Source organism: Monodelphis domestica, chromosome 6 (genome assembly GCF_027887165.1).
Source record: "Monodelphis domestica isolate mMonDom1 chromosome 6, mMonDom1.pri, whole genome shotgun sequence".
Lineage (NCBI taxonomy): Eukaryota > Metazoa > Chordata > Mammalia > Didelphimorphia > Didelphidae > Monodelphis > Monodelphis domestica.
In genome coordinates, this window is record NC_077232.1 from 1,293,666 (window position 1) to 1,313,935 (window position 20,270).

At 64.7% G+C, this 20,270-nt stretch overlaps 1 protein-coding gene across 2 annotated transcripts in view; it reads right to left on the reverse strand.

The window, feature by feature from the left end:
• CARS1 (cysteinyl-tRNA synthetase 1) overlaps nt 1–20,270 on the reverse strand; it is a 33,251-nt gene extending 12,981 nt beyond the window's left edge. The window contains exons 1-14 of one of the 2 annotated variants that reach the window (XM_007497763.3): nt 20,101–20,265; nt 15,819–16,043; nt 13,772–13,863; nt 13,467–13,555; nt 13,264–13,360; nt 13,050–13,148; nt 12,762–12,911; nt 10,677–10,817; nt 9,707–9,795; nt 3,922–4,043; nt 2,490–2,602; nt 2,195–2,323; nt 1,690–1,819; nt 444–547 (exon numbers count right to left, since the gene is read on the reverse strand). In XM_007497763.3, the coding sequence (XP_007497825.2) occupies nt 444–547; nt 1,690–1,819; nt 2,195–2,323; nt 2,490–2,602; nt 3,922–4,043; nt 9,707–9,795; nt 10,677–10,817; nt 12,762–12,911; nt 13,050–13,148; nt 13,264–13,360; nt 13,467–13,555; nt 13,772–13,863; nt 15,819–16,043; nt 20,101–20,128 (1,608 nt within the window). In that variant the 5' untranslated portion in view covers nt 20,129–20,265. Of the gene's footprint in view, nt 1–443; nt 548–1,689; nt 1,820–2,194; nt 2,324–2,489; nt 2,603–3,921; nt 4,044–9,706; nt 9,796–10,676; nt 10,818–12,761; nt 12,912–13,049; nt 13,149–13,263; nt 13,361–13,466; nt 13,556–13,771; nt 13,864–15,818; nt 16,044–20,100 lie in introns of both variants that reach the window. The other variant, XM_007497764.3, reaches the window with a different exon arrangement.

A 20,270-nucleotide genomic window follows, 5' to 3' on the forward strand; every position in this document is an offset into this window, starting at 1 on the left:
TTAGTGATTCAATGGTTTTCTTACATTCCAGTGTATTGCTCTCACCTTTAATTTCTAGGGTTTCTAAATGGGTGTTTAGTTGGGGATTTAAAATTTTTAAAAAAGTGTATCCCCGATTCCTTCCTCTTTCCTTCCTCTATGCCATTCCTATAGGTATTTAGAGAGACACACTTTCCTCTGACTCTGGCTTTTGCAGAATCCCATAGGTTCTGGTATGTGGTCTCATTAGAATCATTCTCTTTAATGAAATTATTTATGGTTTCTATGATTTGTTCTTTATGCCACTCATTCTGAGACTGCTATTCGGACTCTCATTAGTTGTTACTTGGTGTTTCCACGGTCTGTTATCATATGCCATTGTTATTGAATTATGGTCCAAGAAGGAAGCATTCCATAAGCCCATTTGCTGTTCATCTATGGTTAAGTATATGCTTTTGTCTTACATTCATGAATCTCTCATACTGAATGGCCGACTCCATGGTGTTGCTTGAATAATCGAGCGTGTCCTTCCAAGAGTGCATCAGAAACGCCAAACGCAGCTGGCGGGCTGTATAAGACACACATCATCAGGGGAGGTTTTAGTTCTTTGCAGAAAACATTAGAAAAACCAGCCCCCACCTGTGATGTGAAACCCATGAGTGCCAGTGGCTAAGGCCGGGTTGGGCCTCACCTTCCCCAACGCACGGACACGAGGTAACTCAAGCAGGGTTGGGAAAGCCCTTGGGAAGATGGGGGCACCTGATCCGGGTTCTAGAGGAAACTGGGAATGCTAGGAGATAGGAGAGAGGGAAGGCAGCCAGGCATCAGGGATGGCCTACACAAAGGCTCCAAGATGGGATGGAGGCACCCAGAAGGAGCAAAGAAGAGTTCAACTGGAGCGTGGAGAGTGTGAAGAAGAGACATGCCAAGAAGCCTGGAGTCAACTCAGGAAGGCCTTCAAAGCTCCACTGGAGCCTCTGCCATATGACTCTGGAGATGCCAGGGAGCCCCTGGAGTGACCTGGTCCGAGCTAGACCACAGGGAAAAGAAGGCCATGAGGCAGACCCCCAGGCCTGAGTGCAGGAGGGTCTGCCAGCCCTTGGGAGGGAGCTATAGAGTGGAGAGGAGCAGATGGACAAGAGAAGGTGCCGGAGAGACAGAAATGACATTTAGGGGATGGCAGCTGGGAAGTGGGGAGCCCCTCAGGGGAAGGAAGATGAATTGGGCTATAGACATGAGCGGCTGGAGCCATCCGAAGAGCAGCTGGTGTCGTGGGAGAGAGGCTCGGGGAGAGAGACGTGAGCTGGAGACACAAGAGGACCGGTTTGGCCACGGAAGCCCAGGAGGAGGCCAGACCTTCACTAGAGGGAGGAAGAGAAGAGAAGGGGCCAAGGGCAGAGGTTTGGGGGGTTGCTGTGGGCAGAGACAACAGAGGAGGTGAGGGGGAGAGCCAGGAGGGTGCTTCAGTCACACCTGACTCTTTGGGACCCCACTGGGGGCTTTCTGGAGTGGCTGGCCATTTTCTCCCCATCTGACAGATGAGGAAACAGGCAAACAGGTGAAGTGACTCAGCTAGGGTCACCCAGCTGGGAAGCGTCTCTGGCCAGATGTGAAGCCAGGAAGATGCATCGGAGCGAGTCCAGGCCTGGAGCTCTACCCGCTGGGTTGCCCCAGGCTGTCTGCTAAAGGGAGGGAAGGCGAGGGCCTCACCTGAATGCTTCTTCAAGGCATCCTTGATGGTGATGAAGTTTTTCAGGGATTTGGACATTTTACAGCCGGCGATGGTGAGGTGGCCCGTGTGCAGGAAGTACCGAACCCAGCAGTCGTTTTCGAAGTACGCCTGCAATAAAAGGCCGAAGGGCCCACTCACGGCTCTGGGAAAAACGCGGTTTACACGTGCTGGTAGCCGGAGGCCAGGTAAGAAACAAGCCAGCCAGCTTGGCCAAGGTCCCGAGCCCCGAAACAGTCTTCCGCCCCACAGCTCTCAGGCTGGGTTTAAAACGTTTAACCCTTCACCTTTCATTTTAGGATCAAAGCCATCTATTGACTCCAAGGCAGAAGAGCGGCAAGGGCTGGGCAGTGGGAGTGAAGGGACTTGCCCAGGGTCACCCAGCTTGAACCCAGGGCCTCCTCCTGACTCGAGGCCTGGCTCTCCATTGACCAAGTCAGCTAGCCGCCCCCAACACGATCTGTTCACGAATGGCCGAGCACCTACCTCCGACTGCGCCAACTCATTGTCGTGGTGGGGGAAGCGAAGATCAAACCCTCCACCGTGAATGTCCATCGAAGCTCCCAGAATGGTCCCAGCCATGGCGGAACACTCGATGTGCCAGCCCGGGCGGCCCTAGAGAGAGGCACACGTTTGTTATCAGGTGCGGCGCCGGCCTGTGTTTCCTCTTTGGAGCCCGGGAGCCGCCTGCGGCAGCACTGGGAGTCCGGGCAGGGGCTGGGGGGCAGCTGGGGCCTCTGCCTGCCCCTTGCGGCCGCTGCCCAGCCGGGAAGCGCCTTACCTTTCCCCATGGGCACTCCCAGGACGGCTCTCCCGGCTTGGAAGCTTTCCAGAGAGCGAAGTCGTTCGGAGAGCGTTTCTCGCTTAACCGATCTGCCGAGATACTCAGGTCTCCTGAGGAAGCAGAAAACCAGGCGGCGCTGAAGCGGGGCGCGCGGGGCGAGGCTGCCTCGGTGCCCCCCAAAACGCTCTCTGGTGACGGGACGAGTCGCCGCGTGGGCGCTCGAGCCAGCTCTGGCTCTGGTCCATGAGGTGCGCCGGGGAGACGGAGGCACCGGAGTCTCCTAAACCCCAACCCTTCTGAACAACAAGGACAGACAGACAGGGCGAGTGGCTTCAGTGCTTGTCCGGGCCCCCCGCCAGGAAGGGGAGCCCCCTTCCTCCAGGCCCCGCTCGGTCCACTAAAGCCTGGCGGCTTCTCAGTCCTTGTCGACTGTGGGACGGAGGAAGTGAGTGAGGCGGTCAGCGGCGGGCGAGGAGGGCCAGGAGACGCGAGGGCGCCCTCTGCTGTTGGCGGGTCGCTGGCCCAGCCCTGACCGGTGGCGCCCTCCCCTCTCCCCAAGGGCTGACCGAGAGCTCCGGGCTGGACGCCGGCACGTCCGGGTGCTCCCCGACAGAAGGAGCGAAGGACAAAGGGGCGGCCACGCCACGAGAACCGCCGAGTGGCCGTCCCAGAGCCCACGTCCCTCTGCAGAGTCCCCGTCAGTGCCCAGAGACGAGGCCCGCGAGCCCGGCAAGGGCACCGAAGGGCCCCATTGGCCGGCAGGGAGAGACGGGCCCCGTTCCAGGCCTGGGAAGGCCCTGCCGGGGAGGCTGCCAACAAGGGAGGGCCCTCGGCTCTCGTCACGCAGCCCTTCTCAGGGTCAGGCTGGAGGCGGCAGGGCGGGGCCGCGGCACCTTGGACAACGGCAGCCTCCCGCCTGCTGCTGCTGCTGGAGGCTGCCCGGCCGGCCTGGGCTTGCTGGCGTCACCGCGCCCGGGCCGGCCTGCTGCTCTGTTCTGGGGGTTCGAAGGGTAAGCGGCCGGGTGTGAGGAAGGACGCTTCCGCGAACCCCCAATGATGGCGCGTCAACAGCCCAGAGTGCCCAGGGAGAGACGGTTAGAAACGCGGGGCCTGGCTCCAGAGCCTTCACTCTGCACAGGAAGAAGGGAAGGCCAGCAAGCGGCCGTGCATGTGCACGGGCGTGTGCATGTGTGTGCGTAGGTGTATGCACACATGTGTGCTTGTGTATGTGTGCTTGTCTGCGTGCATGTGTGTGCACGCGTGTGCGCTTGTGTGCATGCATGCATGTGTGCTTGTGCGTGTGTGTATGCACACATGTGTGTGCGCGCACGTACGCATGTGTGCGCGTGTGTGCACCGGCCTCTCTGGGCACGAGGACGCTGCCGGCTCCCCCCAGGTCCGCGTCAGCCCCCGTGAGGGGTCTTCTCACCTTCTCCCTCCTGCAGGGCCTTCTGATCCCCGACGGCTTCGGGCACCAGCTTGGCGTAGGAGTGTGCCTCGCTAGCATCAAACTTTGCCGTATCAAAGTAGACGGAGCCGTTGGACACGTACCTGGGAAGCGAGAGGAGGAGGAAGAAATGAAGGCGTGGTGGCCGCGCGACGCCTCTGCAGCCAAAAGGAGCCCTGCGGCGCCTCCCATGGACAGAAGCCAGAAGGGGGCCGCGGGGGACACGGGGTGACAGTGACTTCTCCAGACCTGGAATGTGGGGAGCCGGGACCGGAGCAGAGCATCAGGGGATGGAGGCCCGGGCAGCGGGGGGAGGCGGCCCCAGGGGAAGGGGGTCACCCCGCCTCTGCCTCCGCAGTGCCCAGGCCCTTCTTCTTCCTCCCACAGCCACCTCCCTGGCTCTGGCCCTCGGCTGCGGGGCCCCCACGCTCCTCCCCCTCCAGAAAGCCACCGGTCAATCCCCTACTCGATCCGCTCCAAAGGAGGAACCCCGACTCCCGGCCGCCCCATCTTCCATCTCAGGCGCCTCCACAAAAGCCGCGGGCAGCTGCCCGGCCACTCTTCCCGGCCCGGCCTCACCCCCTGCACTCGGCTTATGACCCCGTCCTGTCCCCCCGCCCAAGGCCTCGGCCACGCCGGACGTCCGGCGGTATTTCGCTTCTGCCCCAGCACTTGGGCCAGAGAACTTGATCGCTGCTGCGGTGACCAGCTGGCCGGTCAGCGAGCTGGCCTGGGGAGAAGAGCGCTCCCGGCCGGACACGCTGGCCTCCGGGCTGGGAGCTGAGCACGGCTGAGAATGCAGGGGGGCCTCCGGAGGCCAGAGGGCAGCCGCACCACGAGGGGGCGCACGAGCGCTGCCTCTGGAGGTGCTCCCCCTGGAGGCGCCATCTGGAAGCCTTCAAGCCAATGCCAGGCATTCGGGCTCGGAGGGCTGGGCTGGAGTCCTTCCAGGTCTGGCCCAGGCCCCCACGGCCGCCCTGGGCTCCTTCCCGCAGGGGGGAGTCCCGGCTCCGCAGGCTTGGCGGAGGAGCTGGCGGTGAGGACGCAGGAGGACCTGAATGGTCACAGCCACTCGCACCCGGCCCAGCGGAGGCAACAGGATCTCCACCTCCCTCAAAAGCAGCAGTGACTCACACTGACTGTCCACAGCCCACGTTCCAGAAGGGAAGACTGAGGCTGCGGAAGGCTTTGGCCTTCTAAAGCCAGCTTCGACGGCCTCCTTGGGGTCTTTACCTCCCACCTCTCTCGGCCCCCCGGCCTCCTCTCCTGCTTGGGGCCTTCCCTCCACTCTCTCCCATTCCGCGTCGTCCTCTGCGGGGCTCTGGGCATCTCCCGCACTCAGCGCAGGGCCCGGCACACAGCAGGGCTTACAGGGTGCCGCCCGACCAGAAGGCCCTGCAGCCCTGCCCCTGTTACAAGGAAGAAGGGCACCGAGCCGGCTTCCGGCGCCCCAGAGCCAGGCTGGTTTTGCTCCATCCTGAAGGGCGCAGCAGCCCCGGCTCGCTGGCTTCTGGCCATCTTCGGCCACGGAGAGGTCAGTGGGAGGGCCTGGGGGGAGGGCGGTCACCCACCGGCCACGCAGGACTCCAGGAGAGGAGCCGGCTGACCAGCCTTTCTTCACGGCTGGCCTGTCCCTCGTCCCTCGTCCCCAAGATTCCTCTGGAGATTCCCGTGAGGAGAGCGAGGATCCGCCTGCCTGGGGAGCCCCAACGACAAGAGGGGTTTGGCAGCAGCCGTCTGCAGGATGAGGCCAATTAGGGGAGCAGAGGTTCAGCCCCCCCCAGGGAGCCCCAAACGAGGGCTCAGGGTCAGCCAGAGACGAGGCCCCCAGCGATGACAGAGGCACGTCCCACAGGCCTTCCTCACTGACCCAAGCTGAGCCTGGTCAGTGCCGGCCGCTCTGGCTGCTGGAGACACGGTTCATTCTGCAGGAGACGGCCGTCCTCCCACACGGAGAAACCCAGCAGCCTTTCCCACAAGGCAGCAGCCTTCTGACGGACGATGGAACCCCGTGCCGCTGGCGCTGGGCCTCCTGACACACGGATCCGAGCTCCGCTGGGCCTCCTGACACACGGATCCGAGCTCCGCTGGGCCTCCTGACACACGGATCCGAGCTCCGCTGGGCCTCCTGACACACGGATCCGAGCTCCGCTGGGCCTCCTGACACACGGATCCGAGCTCCGCTGGGCCTCCTGACACACGGATCCGAGCTCCGCTGGGCCGCGGGGCCTCCTGACACACGGATCCGAGCTCCGCTGGGCCACGGGGCCTCCTGACACACGGATCTCTGCTGGGCCTCCTGACACACGGATCCGAGCTCCGCTGGGCCTCCTGACACACGGATCCGAGCTCCGCTGGGCCTCCTGACACACGGATCTCTGCTGGGCCTCCTGACACACGGATCCGAGCTCCGCTGGGCCTCCTGACACACGGATCCGAGCTCCGCTGGGCCTCCTGACACACGGATCCGAGCTCCGCTGGGCCGCGGGGCCTCCTGACACACGGATCTCTGCTGGGCCTCCTGACACACGGATCCGAGCTCCGCTGGGCCTCCTGACACACGGATCTGAGCTCCGCTGGGCCTCCTGACACACGGATCCGAGCTCCGCTGGGCCTCCTGACACACGAATCCGAGCTCCACTGGGCCTCCTGACACATGGATCCGAGCTCCGCTGGGCCGCGGGGCCTCCTGACACATGGATCTCTGCTGGGCCTCCTGACACACGGATCCGAGCTCCGCTGGGCCTCCTGACACACGGATCCGAGCTCCGCTGGGCCTCCTGACACACGGATCTCTGCTGGGCCTCCTGACACACGGATCCGAGCTCCGCTGGGCCTCCTGACACACGGATCTCTGCTGGGCCTCCTGACACACGGATCCGAGCTCCGCTGGGCCTCCTGACACGGATCCGAGCTCCGCTGGGCCTCCTGACACACAGATCCGAGCTCCGCTGGGCCTCCTGACACACGGATCCAAGCTCCGCTGGGCCTCCTGACACATGGATCCGAGCTCCGCTGGGCCTCCTGACACATGGATCCGAGCTCCGCTGGGCCTCCTGACACACGGATCCGAGCTCTGCTGGGCCTCCTGACACACGGATCCGAGCTCCGCTGGGCCTCCTGACACACAGATCCGAGCTCCGCTGGGCCTCCTGACACACGGATCCAAGCTCCGCTGGGCCTCCTGACACATGGATCCGAGCTCCGCTGGGCCTCCTGACACATGGATCCGAGCTCCGCTGGGCCTCCTGACACACGGATCCGAGCTCTGCTGGGCCTCTCGCTCTGGGCGCTGAGATCCACCGAGCCCCCGTGAGGCCCATCCGAGTCTGCTTCCTCAGAGCTGGTCCCCAAAGGGTCCAGCCTTCGCCCAGACTGCAGGAAGCGCAAATCGTGGCATCTGACCATGGCGATTCGGTGGCGAAGCCTGGCTGGGAGCTCTCCCCATGCCTGGTGCTGCCAGTCCTGCCCCGGCCTCTCCTTGGGCCTCTCCTTGGTCTTCTGCCCCCAGGCATCCTCCGGCCTTTCTTCTGGGCCCTCATTCCTCGGGCTCCTTCAGATGTTTCAGTTGTGCCGCTCTGACACTGGAGGGGGCCACCATTTTTTTCTCTAGGTTTACAGATGAGGAAACCAAGGCCAGCTTGACCCCAGGGGTCAGGGGACGTGTCCAGGTCTTTGTTGTTGTTTGTTTTTGAAGAGGGCCAGCGACACCCCAAGGAGTTGGGGTGAAAGGAGGCAGAGGCAGGAGGTGGTGAGCCTCCCTCTCTCCTGCAGTCATCCAAGGCCAGAGTCAGGACAAGAGTTGGACTCGGCCCCTTCCCCGTCTGAGCGAGCTCTCGGCCCCCGCCCCCCGACTCTCGCCTCAGCCACCTTCCTGCCGCTGGAACAAAGCGTTCTCATCCGCCCATTCCACGGAGGAATCTTCCCATGCCGCTGCCCAGCGTGAGGGCTCGCCAAGGCCGCCCACCTCTCACCAAGCACTACTGCGGCGCCCCAGAAGGGCCTGGTCCATGCCAGGTGCCAGTCCGAGTCATAGGTCCGCCCAAGGTCGTGGCCCCTCAGGCCGCCGGACCCCTCGGGGATGACCCGCGGGCACGTCCAGCGCAGGGTTCGTGGTCTTCCTGTCTCTTCTGTCCAGCCACCACCATTTTCCTCCTGGGCGGGGGGTCTCCGACCTCAGAGCCTTCCCGTGCCATCCCCGGTGCCCACCGCATGCCCGGCCTGAGCCCGTCTCACCTCCCGGCCTCTCCCGCCTCTGCCTTCCCTCTACCACGCGGATGCAGCCAAGCTCAAACCCGACCCCCAAGGCCCGGGCACTGCCTCCCCCTTCAATGTGTGCCCCAGGACAGCTGAGGAAGCCTCCTGCACCCCCCCACAGGCCGGGACGGCGGCCCAAGAAAGGGGACAACTCGCTCGAGGCCCCCCGGAAGCAGGCAGCGGGGCCAGGAAACACCCCAAATCTCAGCCTCAGACCCAGTGCCCTCTCCCCAGTCACCCTGAGTCCTCAGGGCCCCCTGCCCAGGGAGAAGAGGCGGCCCCCTCAGCCCGGGCACCCACCCCCTTCCCAAGAGCCAAAGGGAGCCTCTGGGGCTGTTGGAGGAGAACCAGGAGATTCAGGAGGGGGAGGGGAGGAAGGGGGAGAGGAAGATGGGGGAGGGAAGATGGGAAGATGAGAGAGCAGCAGAGGTGGGGGGAGGGGGAGGCCAGCTGCGGAAGGACAACTTCAGACAAGCCCAGCCAGAGACAGATTCTGTAAACCTCAAAATTTCTTAGACTTATAAATGTTGGAAATTTCACCATTGGGAAATTTCATATTTGAAAAATTTCCTATTGATAGTGGGTCTTGGCTATTGGAATGTGAACCCCATTGGCATGGGAGGTTCCTTCTCTTCCCTTCTCAAGATTACTTTAGGACAGAAACCTTTTGCTGAACAATGGAAAGGACTTTGACCTATGCTTAAGCATAGAACAGGAATTTCTTTGAGTCATGATTGATTTTAGAATTGATACAATGGAGATACTTGGAATCAATCTCCACCCTACTCAGTCCTAACAGGATTGAGTAAGGGCTGCAGCCTAGATCAAAATTTAATTATTCCAATCTCTACCCTACTCAGGTTAACAGGATTTAGAAAGGGCTGTAGCAAAGGAGCAAAGATTTAATCATTTGAAAATATGACCTTCAACAGACATGTGCAAAGCCAGAGACCTCTGGGCGGTCCTGGGTTAAGCTAGAGCCTCCATTGGCACAGGGAAATTGATGGACAGTGATTGGTAGATGTGAGAACCGAGGGGAGGCAACTTGGATGGTTTCCTAAAAGATCAGGGGGGTCTGAAGACTCGAGGTGGTGGAGGAGTTGGCCGGAGTGGTTGCGGTGTGCTCTGAGAAGCTTGCTCTGAAGGAAGCTGAAGGTGGGGGCCTCTGAGACTGTTTCTCCATTTTGGTCACGTGAGTAATAGGGACTGATCTCTTTTCTTTGCCCCAGCTATCTAAGGGCTTGGGCCTTTTGGCCTAGCCTAAACAGAAGGGGTATTTAAGCCCTATTCCCTTCTCTCCCCTTTCTCTCTCCCTCTCTCTCTCTCTATCTCTAATTCCTTTCTTACTCCTATTGTAATTAAACTCCATAAAAGATTGACAGCTGAGTTGAGTTTTCATTGAGGAATTACATAGCTGAATTCCTTGGCGACCTTAAATTAATATATATCAGTCCTTTAAAGGTGATTTCCTTGTAACAATTCTGAGAATGCCACCCCCCCCCCCACTTACCCATAGCCATTGGCCACAATCTTCTCCACAAAGCTCACGATCTCGGGCACGTACTCGCTGACACGGGTCAGGACGTCCGGAGGAAGCACCTGCCGGGCACGAGAAACAGGATGGTGAGGGTTCTGGTGCTGGAGCTGCCGTCACACAGGACGGTGCCCATGGCAGGAAAATACCCACAGCGGGGCAGTGCCCATGGCAGGAGTGCCCACAGTGGGGCAGTGCCCACGGCAGGAGTACCCACAGTGGGGCAGTGCCCACGGCAGGAGAGTGCCCATTGTAGGGCAGTGCCTATGGCAGTACAATGCCCATGGTAGGGCAATGTCCACAAAGAGAGATGACTCATGGTGAGACACTATCCCTGAAGGCTGCCTCCCACAAGGAGGGAGTTCTTGCCCGCAGGGTCATGCCACACTGAATCGGTTGCCCCCATCATGGTAAGGATGGGGGAGGCAGGCCTTTAGGATGCTGCTTACAGAGAGGCACCTGGTGGAGCCTCAGGGCTGGGCCTGGGGTTGGGGAAACCTGAGTTCAAATCCTGCCTCAGATGCTTCCCAACTAGATAAACCTACTTGCCTCAGTTTCCCCAACCATGCCTCCTTCCCATGGCTGTTGTGAGGCTCACAGCAGAGCCCAGCAGCCAGCCCATCTCACGCCGCCGTTTATCCCCAGCCTGCCCCACTTAGTCATAGCCTCCAGAGTCAAGGACATGATTCTCCAGGCCTGTGCTTTGCCCCCACCCCCATCCTCTGGCCTCCCTTCCTCCTCCTGTCTCTGGGTGTTTTCTCTCACTGTGCCCCCTGCCCAGAGTTCCCCCTCCTCATCTCCACCTTTGGGCACCAGCTACAACTCCACCTTCTATAGGAAGCCTTCTGGGGTTCCTCTCACCGCCCTGCTCTTATCTGCGATTTACTCCCGAGAGAGCTTGTTTGTGCCCAGCTGCAGGGGCGCCAGCGGACGCCTCCCCACTCACATTCAGGGCCTCCATGTCCCGGTGGAATTCTGCTTCCCAGGCCTTGGGGAGCTCCGAGAAGATGGAGTTGTCCGTCACTTGCGAGCCCAGGTGCGAGTCAAGCCACTCGGCCAGCGGGTCCCTGGCCTTCTCCAGCAACACCTGTGGGGAGACACTGCTCAGTGTGCCCCCCTGCACTCCCGCTTCTGTGCGTGGGAGATCTTTCCTCTGCACCAGGAAGCCAAGAGAGCCCCAATGGGGGCCAGGAGCAAAGCGTAGCGGGGGTCAGGGGTGAGGGGAGGTGTCGGGGGCTCCTGAGCCTGAGGCAGAGACCAGAAGGGATGGATCTCTGGTCCTGGGTACAGCCTGCGCAAAGCATGGAGATGGGAAATGGGGCAGAAAGGGCAGAGGGAGCAAGGCTGGCTGGTCAGGGGGTGACAGCACTGAGCTCAGACACAGAACTTTGTCTTGGTCCCCACAGCAACAATGGGGAGCCCCTAGAACTGAAGCCCAGCTCCCCACTTGACTTCTATGGATGAAGGATCCAGGCAGAAGAGGACAGGGCAAGAGTGGTCAGCCCTCTGGCTTGGGGTCCTGGCCACCCCCCCCCTGCCCCCCTCGGCAGGCAGAAGAGGACAAGGGAGGAGTGGTCAGCCCTCTGGCTTGGGGTCCCGGCCAGCTGCCCCCTCGGCAGGCAGAAGAGGACAGGGCAGGAGTGGTCAGCCCTCTGGCTTGGGGTCCCGGCCAGCTGTCCCCCTCGGCAGGCAGAAGAGGACAGGGCAGGAGCGGTCAGCCCTCTGGCTTGGGGTCCCGGCCAGCCCCCCCCCCGGCCCCCCTTGGCAGGCAGAAGAGGACAGGGCAGGAGCGGTCAGCCCTCTGGCTTGGGGTCCCGGCCACCTGTCCCCCTCGGCAGGCAGAAGAGGACAGGGCAGGAGCAGTCAGCCCTCTGGCTTGGGGTCCCAGCCACCCCCCCGGCCCCCCTCGGCAGGCAGAAGAGGACAGGGCAGGAGCAGTCAGCCCTCTGGCTTGGGGTCCCAGCCACCCCCCCGGTCCCCCTCGGCAGGCAGAAGAGGACAGGGCAGGAGCGGTCAGCCCTCTGGCTTGGGGTCCCAGCCAACTGTCCCCCTCGGCAGGCAGAAGAGGACAGGGCAGGAGTGGTCAGCCCTCTGGCTTGGGGTCCCGGCCAGCTGTCCCCCTCGGCAGGCAGAAGAGGACAGGGCAGGAGCGGTCAGCCCTCTGGCTTGGGGTCCCGGCCAGCCCCCCCCCCCCCCGGCCCCCCTTGGCAGGCAGAAGAGGACAGGGCAGGAGCGGTCAGCCCTCTGGCTTGGGGTCCCGGCCAGCCCCCCCCCCCCCGGCCCCCCTTGGCAGGCAGAAGAGGACAGGGCAGGAGCAGTCAGCCCTCTGGCTTGGGGTCCCAGCCACCCCCCCGGCCCCCCTCGGCAGGCAGAAGAGGACAGGGCAGGAGCGGTCAGCCCTCTGGCTTGGGGTCCCGGCCAACTGTCCCCCTCGGCAGGCAGAAGAGGACAGGGGAGGAGCGGTCAGCCCTCTGGCTTGGGGTCCTGGCCACCCCCCCCCGGCCCCCCTTGGCAGGCAGAAGAGGACAGGGGAGGAGTGGTCAGCTCTCTGGCTTGGGGTCCTGACCCCCCCCCAGCCCCCCTTGAGAGGCAGAAGAGGACAGGGCAGGAGCGGTCAGCCCTCTGGCTTGGGGTCCCGGCCAACTGTCCCCCTCGGCAGGCAGAAGAGGACAGGGGAGGAGCGGTCAGCCCTCTGGCTTGGGGTCCCGGCCAGCCCCCCCCCCGGCCCCCCTTGGCAGGCAGAAGAGGACAGGGCAGGAGCGGTCAGCCCTCTGGCTTGGGGTCCCGGCCAGTTGTCCCCCTGCAGTCCCCCTCGGCAGGCAGAAGAGGACAAGGGAGGAGCGGTCAGCCCTCTGGCTTGGGGTCCCGGCCAGCTGTGCCCCTCGGCAGGCAGAAGAGGACAGGGGAGGAGTGGTCAGCTCTCTGGCTTGGGGTCCTGACCCCCCCCCCGGCCCCCCTTGGCAGGCAGAAGAGGACAGGGCAGGAGCGGTCAGCCCTCTGGCTTGGGGTCCCGGTCAGCCCCCAGGCCCACCTCCACACGGGCACTGATCTCCTCTCCTGAGGCGTTTCTTTGCACCGAATCCGCCAGGGGCTCCACAGCCAGCTGCACAGCATCCCGGATGCGTTCCAGCATCTGCTTTTTGTCGGGGTCGGTGGTCGCATTTAATTGGAGGGAAAAGGGCTACGAGAAAGGGAGAAAGACCCTTGTGAAGGCCCCCCGTGTGGCCCCTTCCCCAGGGGTCCCGGCCACTGTGGCAGGCAGCACCCCCAGCTTCCCGGCCCGTCGGCTTCCGGGGGGAGCCGTGTGCCCGGGGCGCACCTTCAGGGCGGTCTCCACGTCGCGGAGGAGCTGGGTGGCGCGCGGCCTCTCGCCCCGATACTGCTCGAAGAGGTAGTTCTGCCGGGCCCTCTTGATGATCTGGGGGGAGACGAAGACCCGCCCGGTCCGCTCTGCGCCCCGTTCTCCCCCGCGTGCCCGCCCTCGCCACGAGGCCTGGCACGCCCGAGGCTCCCCTCCCCCTCCCCGGCCTCACCTTGTCGTCCACGTCCGTGATGTTCATGCAGTAGAAGACGTCGAACTGGAAATAGTCCCTCAGCACGCGCCGCAGGATGTCGAAGGAGATGTAGGACCTGGCGGGGCAGACGCGGCGGCGGCGAGGCTCAGCCTCCGGAGCACTCGGCCAGGCCTCCCGCGCAGCCCTCCCGCCCCCGGCCGCCCCCCCGCGAGAGGCGCTACCTGGCGTGGCCCATGTGGGCGGCATCGTAGACGGTGGGCCCACAGCAGTACCAGGTCACCTTCCGCCCCTGCTGAGGCACGAACTCGTCCTTGGGGAGGAGGGAGGGGAGAGAAGGGGCTCCCTCAGCTCCACGGGGCAGGAAGCCTCTGGAGCCCGGGGCCGCGGCCGGCCCGCACCCCCAGGCCCCTCTCCGCTCCCGGCTGACCATCCCCCCTCCGAACTATCTGGCTGGGGGGGTCGTGCCCCCCGCTCGGAGACCCCCCCGAGGGCGCTTCAGCCCCAGGAAAGGCCGCCCAGGGCTCACCTTGCTGCGAGTGAGGCTGTTGTACAGGCGGAGTTTACAGGGCTCGGTGCCCGCCGGGGGAGACCACGGAGGCTGCGTGCGGCGGCCCCTACCTGAAAAGGAGGCGAGAGCAGCGTCAGCCCTAGGCAGCCCCCCCCAGCGGCTCCCCTCCCCCAGCACACACAGCAGGGGCCCTTCAGGAGGAGGTCGAAGCCTGAGGCCCTCGGGGTAGCTGCCTCCCAGCAAGGATAACTGGGTACCAGGCAAATGAGGGGCGCCCTGGGCGGCCACCTGAGCCGCGGCTCTGCCCCGAACCCTCGTCGGGGTCTGGGCCTTGGTGTGGCTCTCCTCAGGCCCGGCAGAACCAGTTCCAGGAGGGGGGCACCGAGGCTGGCCAGAGCTGGGGGCTCAGGGCCCAGAGAGGCCTCCAGGGGCCCCCCACTCTCCCACGAGTCAGTCTGGCCTTGAACTCGGGTCTACTTGATCAACCAGAACCCTAAAGACGGGCAAAGGGGCGCCGCTTCCCCCGTTAAGTTTACTGAATTTTGCTCCGTTTCTTTCATGACTAGGGCAGCCGGGCGGTGCGCTGGGCAGAGCGCTGAGTCAGGAAGCCGCCCTTCCTCAGACTCTGCCTAGCTGGGTGGCCCTGGCCAAGTGATGCTGCTCCTGTTTGCCTCAGTTTCCCCATGTGTAAAACGAGTTGGAGGAGGGAAGGGCGCGTCGCTCTGAACGAGGTCACAAAGAGGCGGCCGACCGAGCCTGCCCGGCGTCCCAACTGCCCCCTCACTGCCCAGCCCCTTCCGGAAGGGCGCCATGAAGCCTGTGAGGCTGCCTCGACCCGAGGCCGGATGGCAGGATGTCCGAGGGGCAGGGCTGGGCACGGCGGGAAGGCCTCCCCCTCGCAGCCCCTCCTCTGGAGCACGTAAAGTGGGCTTTCCCCGGTGCCCGCGGGAGGGCTGGGCACGGCTGCCAACCCCGGCGGCTCTTCCCACGGGCCTCGCACGCTTGCCGGGGGCAGGACACTGAGGGGGCCGCGCGAAGCCTCTAATTAAGTGTGGAGCGGCCTCGTTTGCGAGCTCAAGCTGCGCTTTATGGGCTTCCTGCCCGGCCTCAAAGGTTTAACGATGCCAGGCGGCCTCGCTCTCTCCCGGGAGGCTCCGAGGCCCCGACATGAAAGGGGCTTCCTGCCGGCGGGGCCTCATTAGACACTGAGGCCGGCCAGGTCCGGCTTGGGACGCTCGAAGCCGCCCATCCTGCCCGGGGCGAGGCCGCCCCCCCCCCCCCCATGGCGGGAGAGCCGCGCGCCCCGACCAAAGCGCCCGTCACGGCCGGGTCCTGGGGCCGGGGGGCGCCACAGACCCAAGCAGAGGAATCCTGACCGCCGATGGCCACGCAGAGAACAGGGGGATCGGGGTTCCCTCCAACACCTCAGAGGCTGTGCCCGGGGGGCCACCAGGCAGTGCGCAGAAGGGCCCCAGAGAGCGGACCAGGGGCAGCGGTCACTCGTCCAGTCACCCGGGGGACACGGCTGGCCGTACCTTGGTGCCGAAAGCTCAACCCCCCACCTTCCAGTGGGAGAATCACCTGCAGATATGGGGGTTCGACCTCCTGAACCTCAAGTCACCTGGAAGGTCTCCAGCCTGCCCTCATGCATGGCACCAAGTGTGAGGTGGGCCCCCGTGCGTGGCACCGAGCGTGGCACTGAGCGTGAGGTGGGCCCCCGTGCGTGGCACCGAGCGTGAGGTGGGCCCGTAGGGCACCGTCTCTGCCCGAGAGACACCACTGAAGTGCCTGATTCAGAGCCGCTAGATGTCAAGGGCAGGTTCTGGCCGGGTTCGAGGCGAGGAGCCCCAACGCCCCATCGCGGCGCCCCATCGCACTGTGACCCAAGGGCAGACGAGCAGGAAGGGCCGGGCCGTGGGGCGGAAGCGACTCGCCCAGGGTCGCCCGGCTCGGCAGGGTCTGAGAGTGGCCTGGATCCGCCGCTCTGCCCACTGTGCCACCTCGCCGCGCCTCTCCGAGGGCGCCTCTCCGACGCGCCCGCTCCCTGCCTCGAGGCGCTACTCACTTGGCTGGCCAGGGCCGGCGCCGGCCAGGGCCCCAATGTGCCTGAACCAGCGCGCCGCGTGCACGTGCCGCTCGGCCGGCGGGCCCGAGAACTGCCGGAAGGCCTCGACGTCGGCCTGCGAGAAGGTGTGGCCCCGCAGGTAGCTGCGCGTGCGGAGGTGCTCGTCCAAGGCCTGCGCCCTGGCCTCGTCCTCCCTAATGCCCAGAAGCCAGCCGCAGTCGGGAGCTGTGAAGACAGAGGACAAGGGTGAGCCCGAGGCACGGCTCTGCCCACGGGGCCTCCATCGAGGCCGGCCTTTGCTCCCAGAGGGCCCCCATCGAGGCGGCCCCGAGGGGGAGGACAGGGAGGGACGGTCCAGCGGCTCTTCGGCCACCCCGCGGGGCTCAGACTCCTCTTCCCGAGCCCAGATCGGGCCTCAGACTCAGCCTCGCTGCGTGATCCTGGGCACGGCACGTCGCTGTTTGCCTCGGTTTCCTCATCTGCCACCGAGCCAGAAGCAGTCACCCACTCCAGGGTCCCCGCCAAGAGCTGAGCCCGTGAGAATCGGCACGGAGCCGAGCGAGCTCTGTGCCCATCCGTCTGTCCATCCGCCGGTCGGTCTGCCTCCTCGTTTCTCAATGGGGGCGCGGCTCCCCCGGAGACCCCCAGGACGAGGCTCGGCGGCGCCGGGGCTCCCGGGGCTCCCTCCTGTGCCACGCCGAGGAGAATTTGGGCTGAAGGACCGTCGCTGGGGGTCCCCGGGGGAGCCGGGCCGCTGCCCAGCTCAGGCCCGTCCGGCCCCCCGGCACGACGGGACGCTTCTTAGCCCCGCGGCCGCGGGCCCTGCCCCGACGGCCAGGTGCCCCCCGTGCAGACATCGGCTTCGGGACGCCGGAGGCCGAGCGCCGGGCTGGGCCGTGCCTCAGACCAGGCGACGGGCAGAGCGGAGAGTCCACAGCCACCAGGGCCCGCGGGCGCCACCCAGGCCTTCCCCAGGCCCGCGAAACGCGAGGCGGCCGACAGAGCGCTTGTGGGCCCACGGGCAGGGCCTGCCCCAGGCTCGAGGGGGCCGAGGGCTCCGGCGAAGGGCCTTCCCTCCACGGGAAGTCTTGGCGGGCCCCCCCGGGAGCGCCTCGAGGCCCAGGACCGTCTTCCGCCCGTCTCCGTCGTCCCCGGCACACCAAGGCGGCCGAGGAGGGTCCCTGGTCCCGCGTGGGGGCCGCTTTCCTGGGGATGGAGCCAGAGCAGGGCAGAGGCTGGCTGCGCCTCGGAGGCAGCGCGGGAGGGGCTCCCCTGGACCCTGGTCCCCCGCGGGGCGGTCAGTGGGCAGGACCCGCCTGTCCTGCGGAGAAGCTGCAGCCCGCCGGCCGGGGAGACAGGCGCAGGGACCCCCCGTCCCACCCACGGAGGCCTCCGGCCGTGCCTATGCCAGCGCAGCGCCCGTAAAGCAAAGCGGACCCGCTGGGCCAGCCCTGCCTCAGAGCGGCGTCCCTGCGGCCCCCGGAGCCCCCAACCCAGGCCAAGGTCTCTGCTTTGCAAGAAGCCATGGGCCAGTCCAGTGCAGGCGGCGACTCACTGGTGTTCCAGAGGAAAGCCGGTCAGGTGTGTGGGCACACTTGCACATGCACTCTTGCACTCTTGCCCCCTTGCACACACACATGCACACGCACTCTCGCCCCTTGCACCCACATGTACACTTGCCCCTTGCACACACACACCCTCTCGCACACACACATGTGCACACTAGCCCCTTGCACACAGACGCACTCTTCACCCCCTCGCACCCACACACACACTCGCCCTCTCGCACACACACGCACACTTGCATGATCACCCCCTTGCACACACATGCACACTCGCCCCTTGCACACACTCACACACACATGCGCACACTAGCCCCTTGCACACAGACACACTCTTCACCTCCTTGTACCCACATGTACACTTGCCCTTTACACACACTCACCCCCTCGTACACACATGCGCACACTCACCCCTTGCACAATGCACACTCTCACCCCCTCGCACACACATGCGCACATTAGCCCCTTGCACACACTCGCCCTCTCGCACACACACGCACAGTTGCACGCTCACCCCCTTGCACACACATGCACACTCGCCCCTTGCACACACTCGCACACACACTCACCCCCTTGCACACACTCGTCCCCTCACCCCGACCCAGGCTAGGGAATGGACTTTGCGCTAAGGTCTCTCAGGCACAGAATGCAGAACCTGCCCTCATTCAAGCCTCGCAGGCACCCGGCTCCAGCTTCAAGGCAGGAGGGACATCTGGGAGGGGAAGATTCCCTCCATCGGCTCCTCCCCAGCCTCCTTCCTCCTGGAGGCCCCCCTGGAATCCAGCCACGGCCACGAGGGCCAAAGGCCGGCAGCCCAGGGCCAGATACCCAGGGCCTCCGGCCACAGCTGCCTTTCCTGCTCCTGCAGGTATCCTGCTTCATGGCCGTCAGCCTTGACCCCCAACACCCACAAACCCGGGGTCCCCTCGAGACGTCACAGTCGCCCCAATCTGTGGCCAAAGGGGCCGTGTCTACCCTTCTCTGCCCTCACATGTGCACCCCTGGGCCGCTGCAGTAGCTGCTGAGGGAGAGAGGCTGCCTCAGTTTCCCCGCCTTGGTCCATCCCCCACTAAGCCCCCCAGTCAACATTGATTCAATGCCTGCTGTGAGGGGGACAAGAGGGGGGTCTGGAGCGAGCCAAAGGCGGGCCCGTGCCCTAATGGAGGGAAGGCGGGGGGCCGAGACGCCCCGGCTCAGGAGGGAACGAGCTCTTTCCACAGCACGACCTGCCCGGGGGTGGCCCATTTCACAGAGGATGGGCTCTCAGCACACAGCCTGCATCCCTGCGTGCCAGGCCTCTGCCCGCCTCCGTCTCTCCTACAACCACAGGGCAGTGCCCATGAAGGTGCCCGCCGCTGCAGAGGGGAGGGAGCAGCCTCCTGACCCCCTTCTACCCCGGGCACAGCCTGTGACTCCACATAAAGACCTGGGAGCAGGGCCAAGGGAAGCCCCAAGGCCCCTCTCACCCCGCCTGCCCATCACAGCCCGGCAGCTCTGGGTAACTCGCCCGCCCTGCCAGGGCCTCAGAGCTGGGCCAGGAGAGCCAGACAGGGCCTAGCTGGGATGCCACCCTGAGGGGCCCATGCCAGCCTGCCAGGGGGCACCCCCACCCATCCTGAATGATGCCCTCATCTCCGCCTCCACCCACACCCCCACCCTTCCTGACCCAGGAATCCTGTCCCCCCGCTTCCCTGCACCTGGGCAGCTCCACACCCCTCTGTGGCATTCAGGGCCCTGCCCTGCCCGCTGCCCAGAGTCCACCTCCTCCAGGAAGCCTCCCCCACTCCTCTTCCTCTGGGAGCTTCTGTTGCGACCATGAGGGCTTCATGTGATCCCACTCCTGGGACAGAGCCAGGATGGGGCTGAAAGCCAGAAGGGCCTGGCACAGGGGCACCTTTTACAGATGGGGAAACTGAGGCACCCAGCAGCTAGGAGCTCTCCAGGGAGGCTCCATTCATAGATGGGAGCCGGGAGCCCAGAGCCACCCACACCCATGAGCCACGGGCTGGACCCAGGATTCACCCCAAATTCGGCATTCAAGGCTCTCTCTGACCCACGCTGTGTCTGGCTGCCCATTCCAAGCACTGGACGCGTCGGGGTGGAACCACAGAGCCCGGCAGGTCTGGCCTCCCCCTCGGCAGCAGCACCCCGCCAGGTCCCATCCCCAAGGGGCCTCCTTCACCCGAAAGTCCCAGGACCCCGAGAATACTCCAGGCCAGAGCCGGGATGCGGCAGACCCATCCCAGCCCCCAAGCAGGGGAGGCTCAATGCTTTCGGGGTACAGACCGGTACGCCTGCCGAGGCCCGGGAGGGCGGGAACTTACTGGAGACACGGGGATGGGGTGGGGGGCTTCCCCAGGGCCCCTGTGTGCCCCTCCGCCAGGATGCCTGCCCTCAGCGATCTCAGCCGGCAGGAAGGAAAGCAGAGTCCAAAGCAGCCTCTACCCTCGCTCCTCCTCTCCTACCGCCTGCCAGCTGGGTGCCTGGGCGGGCCTCAATGTCCCCATCTGTGCAATGGGGGGAGGCCCCCGGGCTCAGAGACCCGGCCCACACTCAGATGGGGACCACGGGGGGGGGGGGGCGGGAAATGTGCTGCCTGCCCTGCTGCTGTGACTCCCAGGGCGGATGGGGGGCTCACCCCCTGCGGTCCCTGCTGTAACACCCCCAGACAGCCGGAAGACTCACCCCTTGCCCGCCCGGCTTCCCCCAGCCCCGCGCACCTTGCTCGTCCCCCGCGGCTTGCGCCATGGCTCGTGCTCGTCTCCGGACCCACTCAGGGTTTCAAGTCGGGATCCTCTCTGGCCTCTCAGCCCCAGAGCCTTAAGAGCTGATGCAACCCTGGCCGGCTCCGGAAGTCCCGCCCCGCCCCGCAAGCGCAACTTCCGGTCCC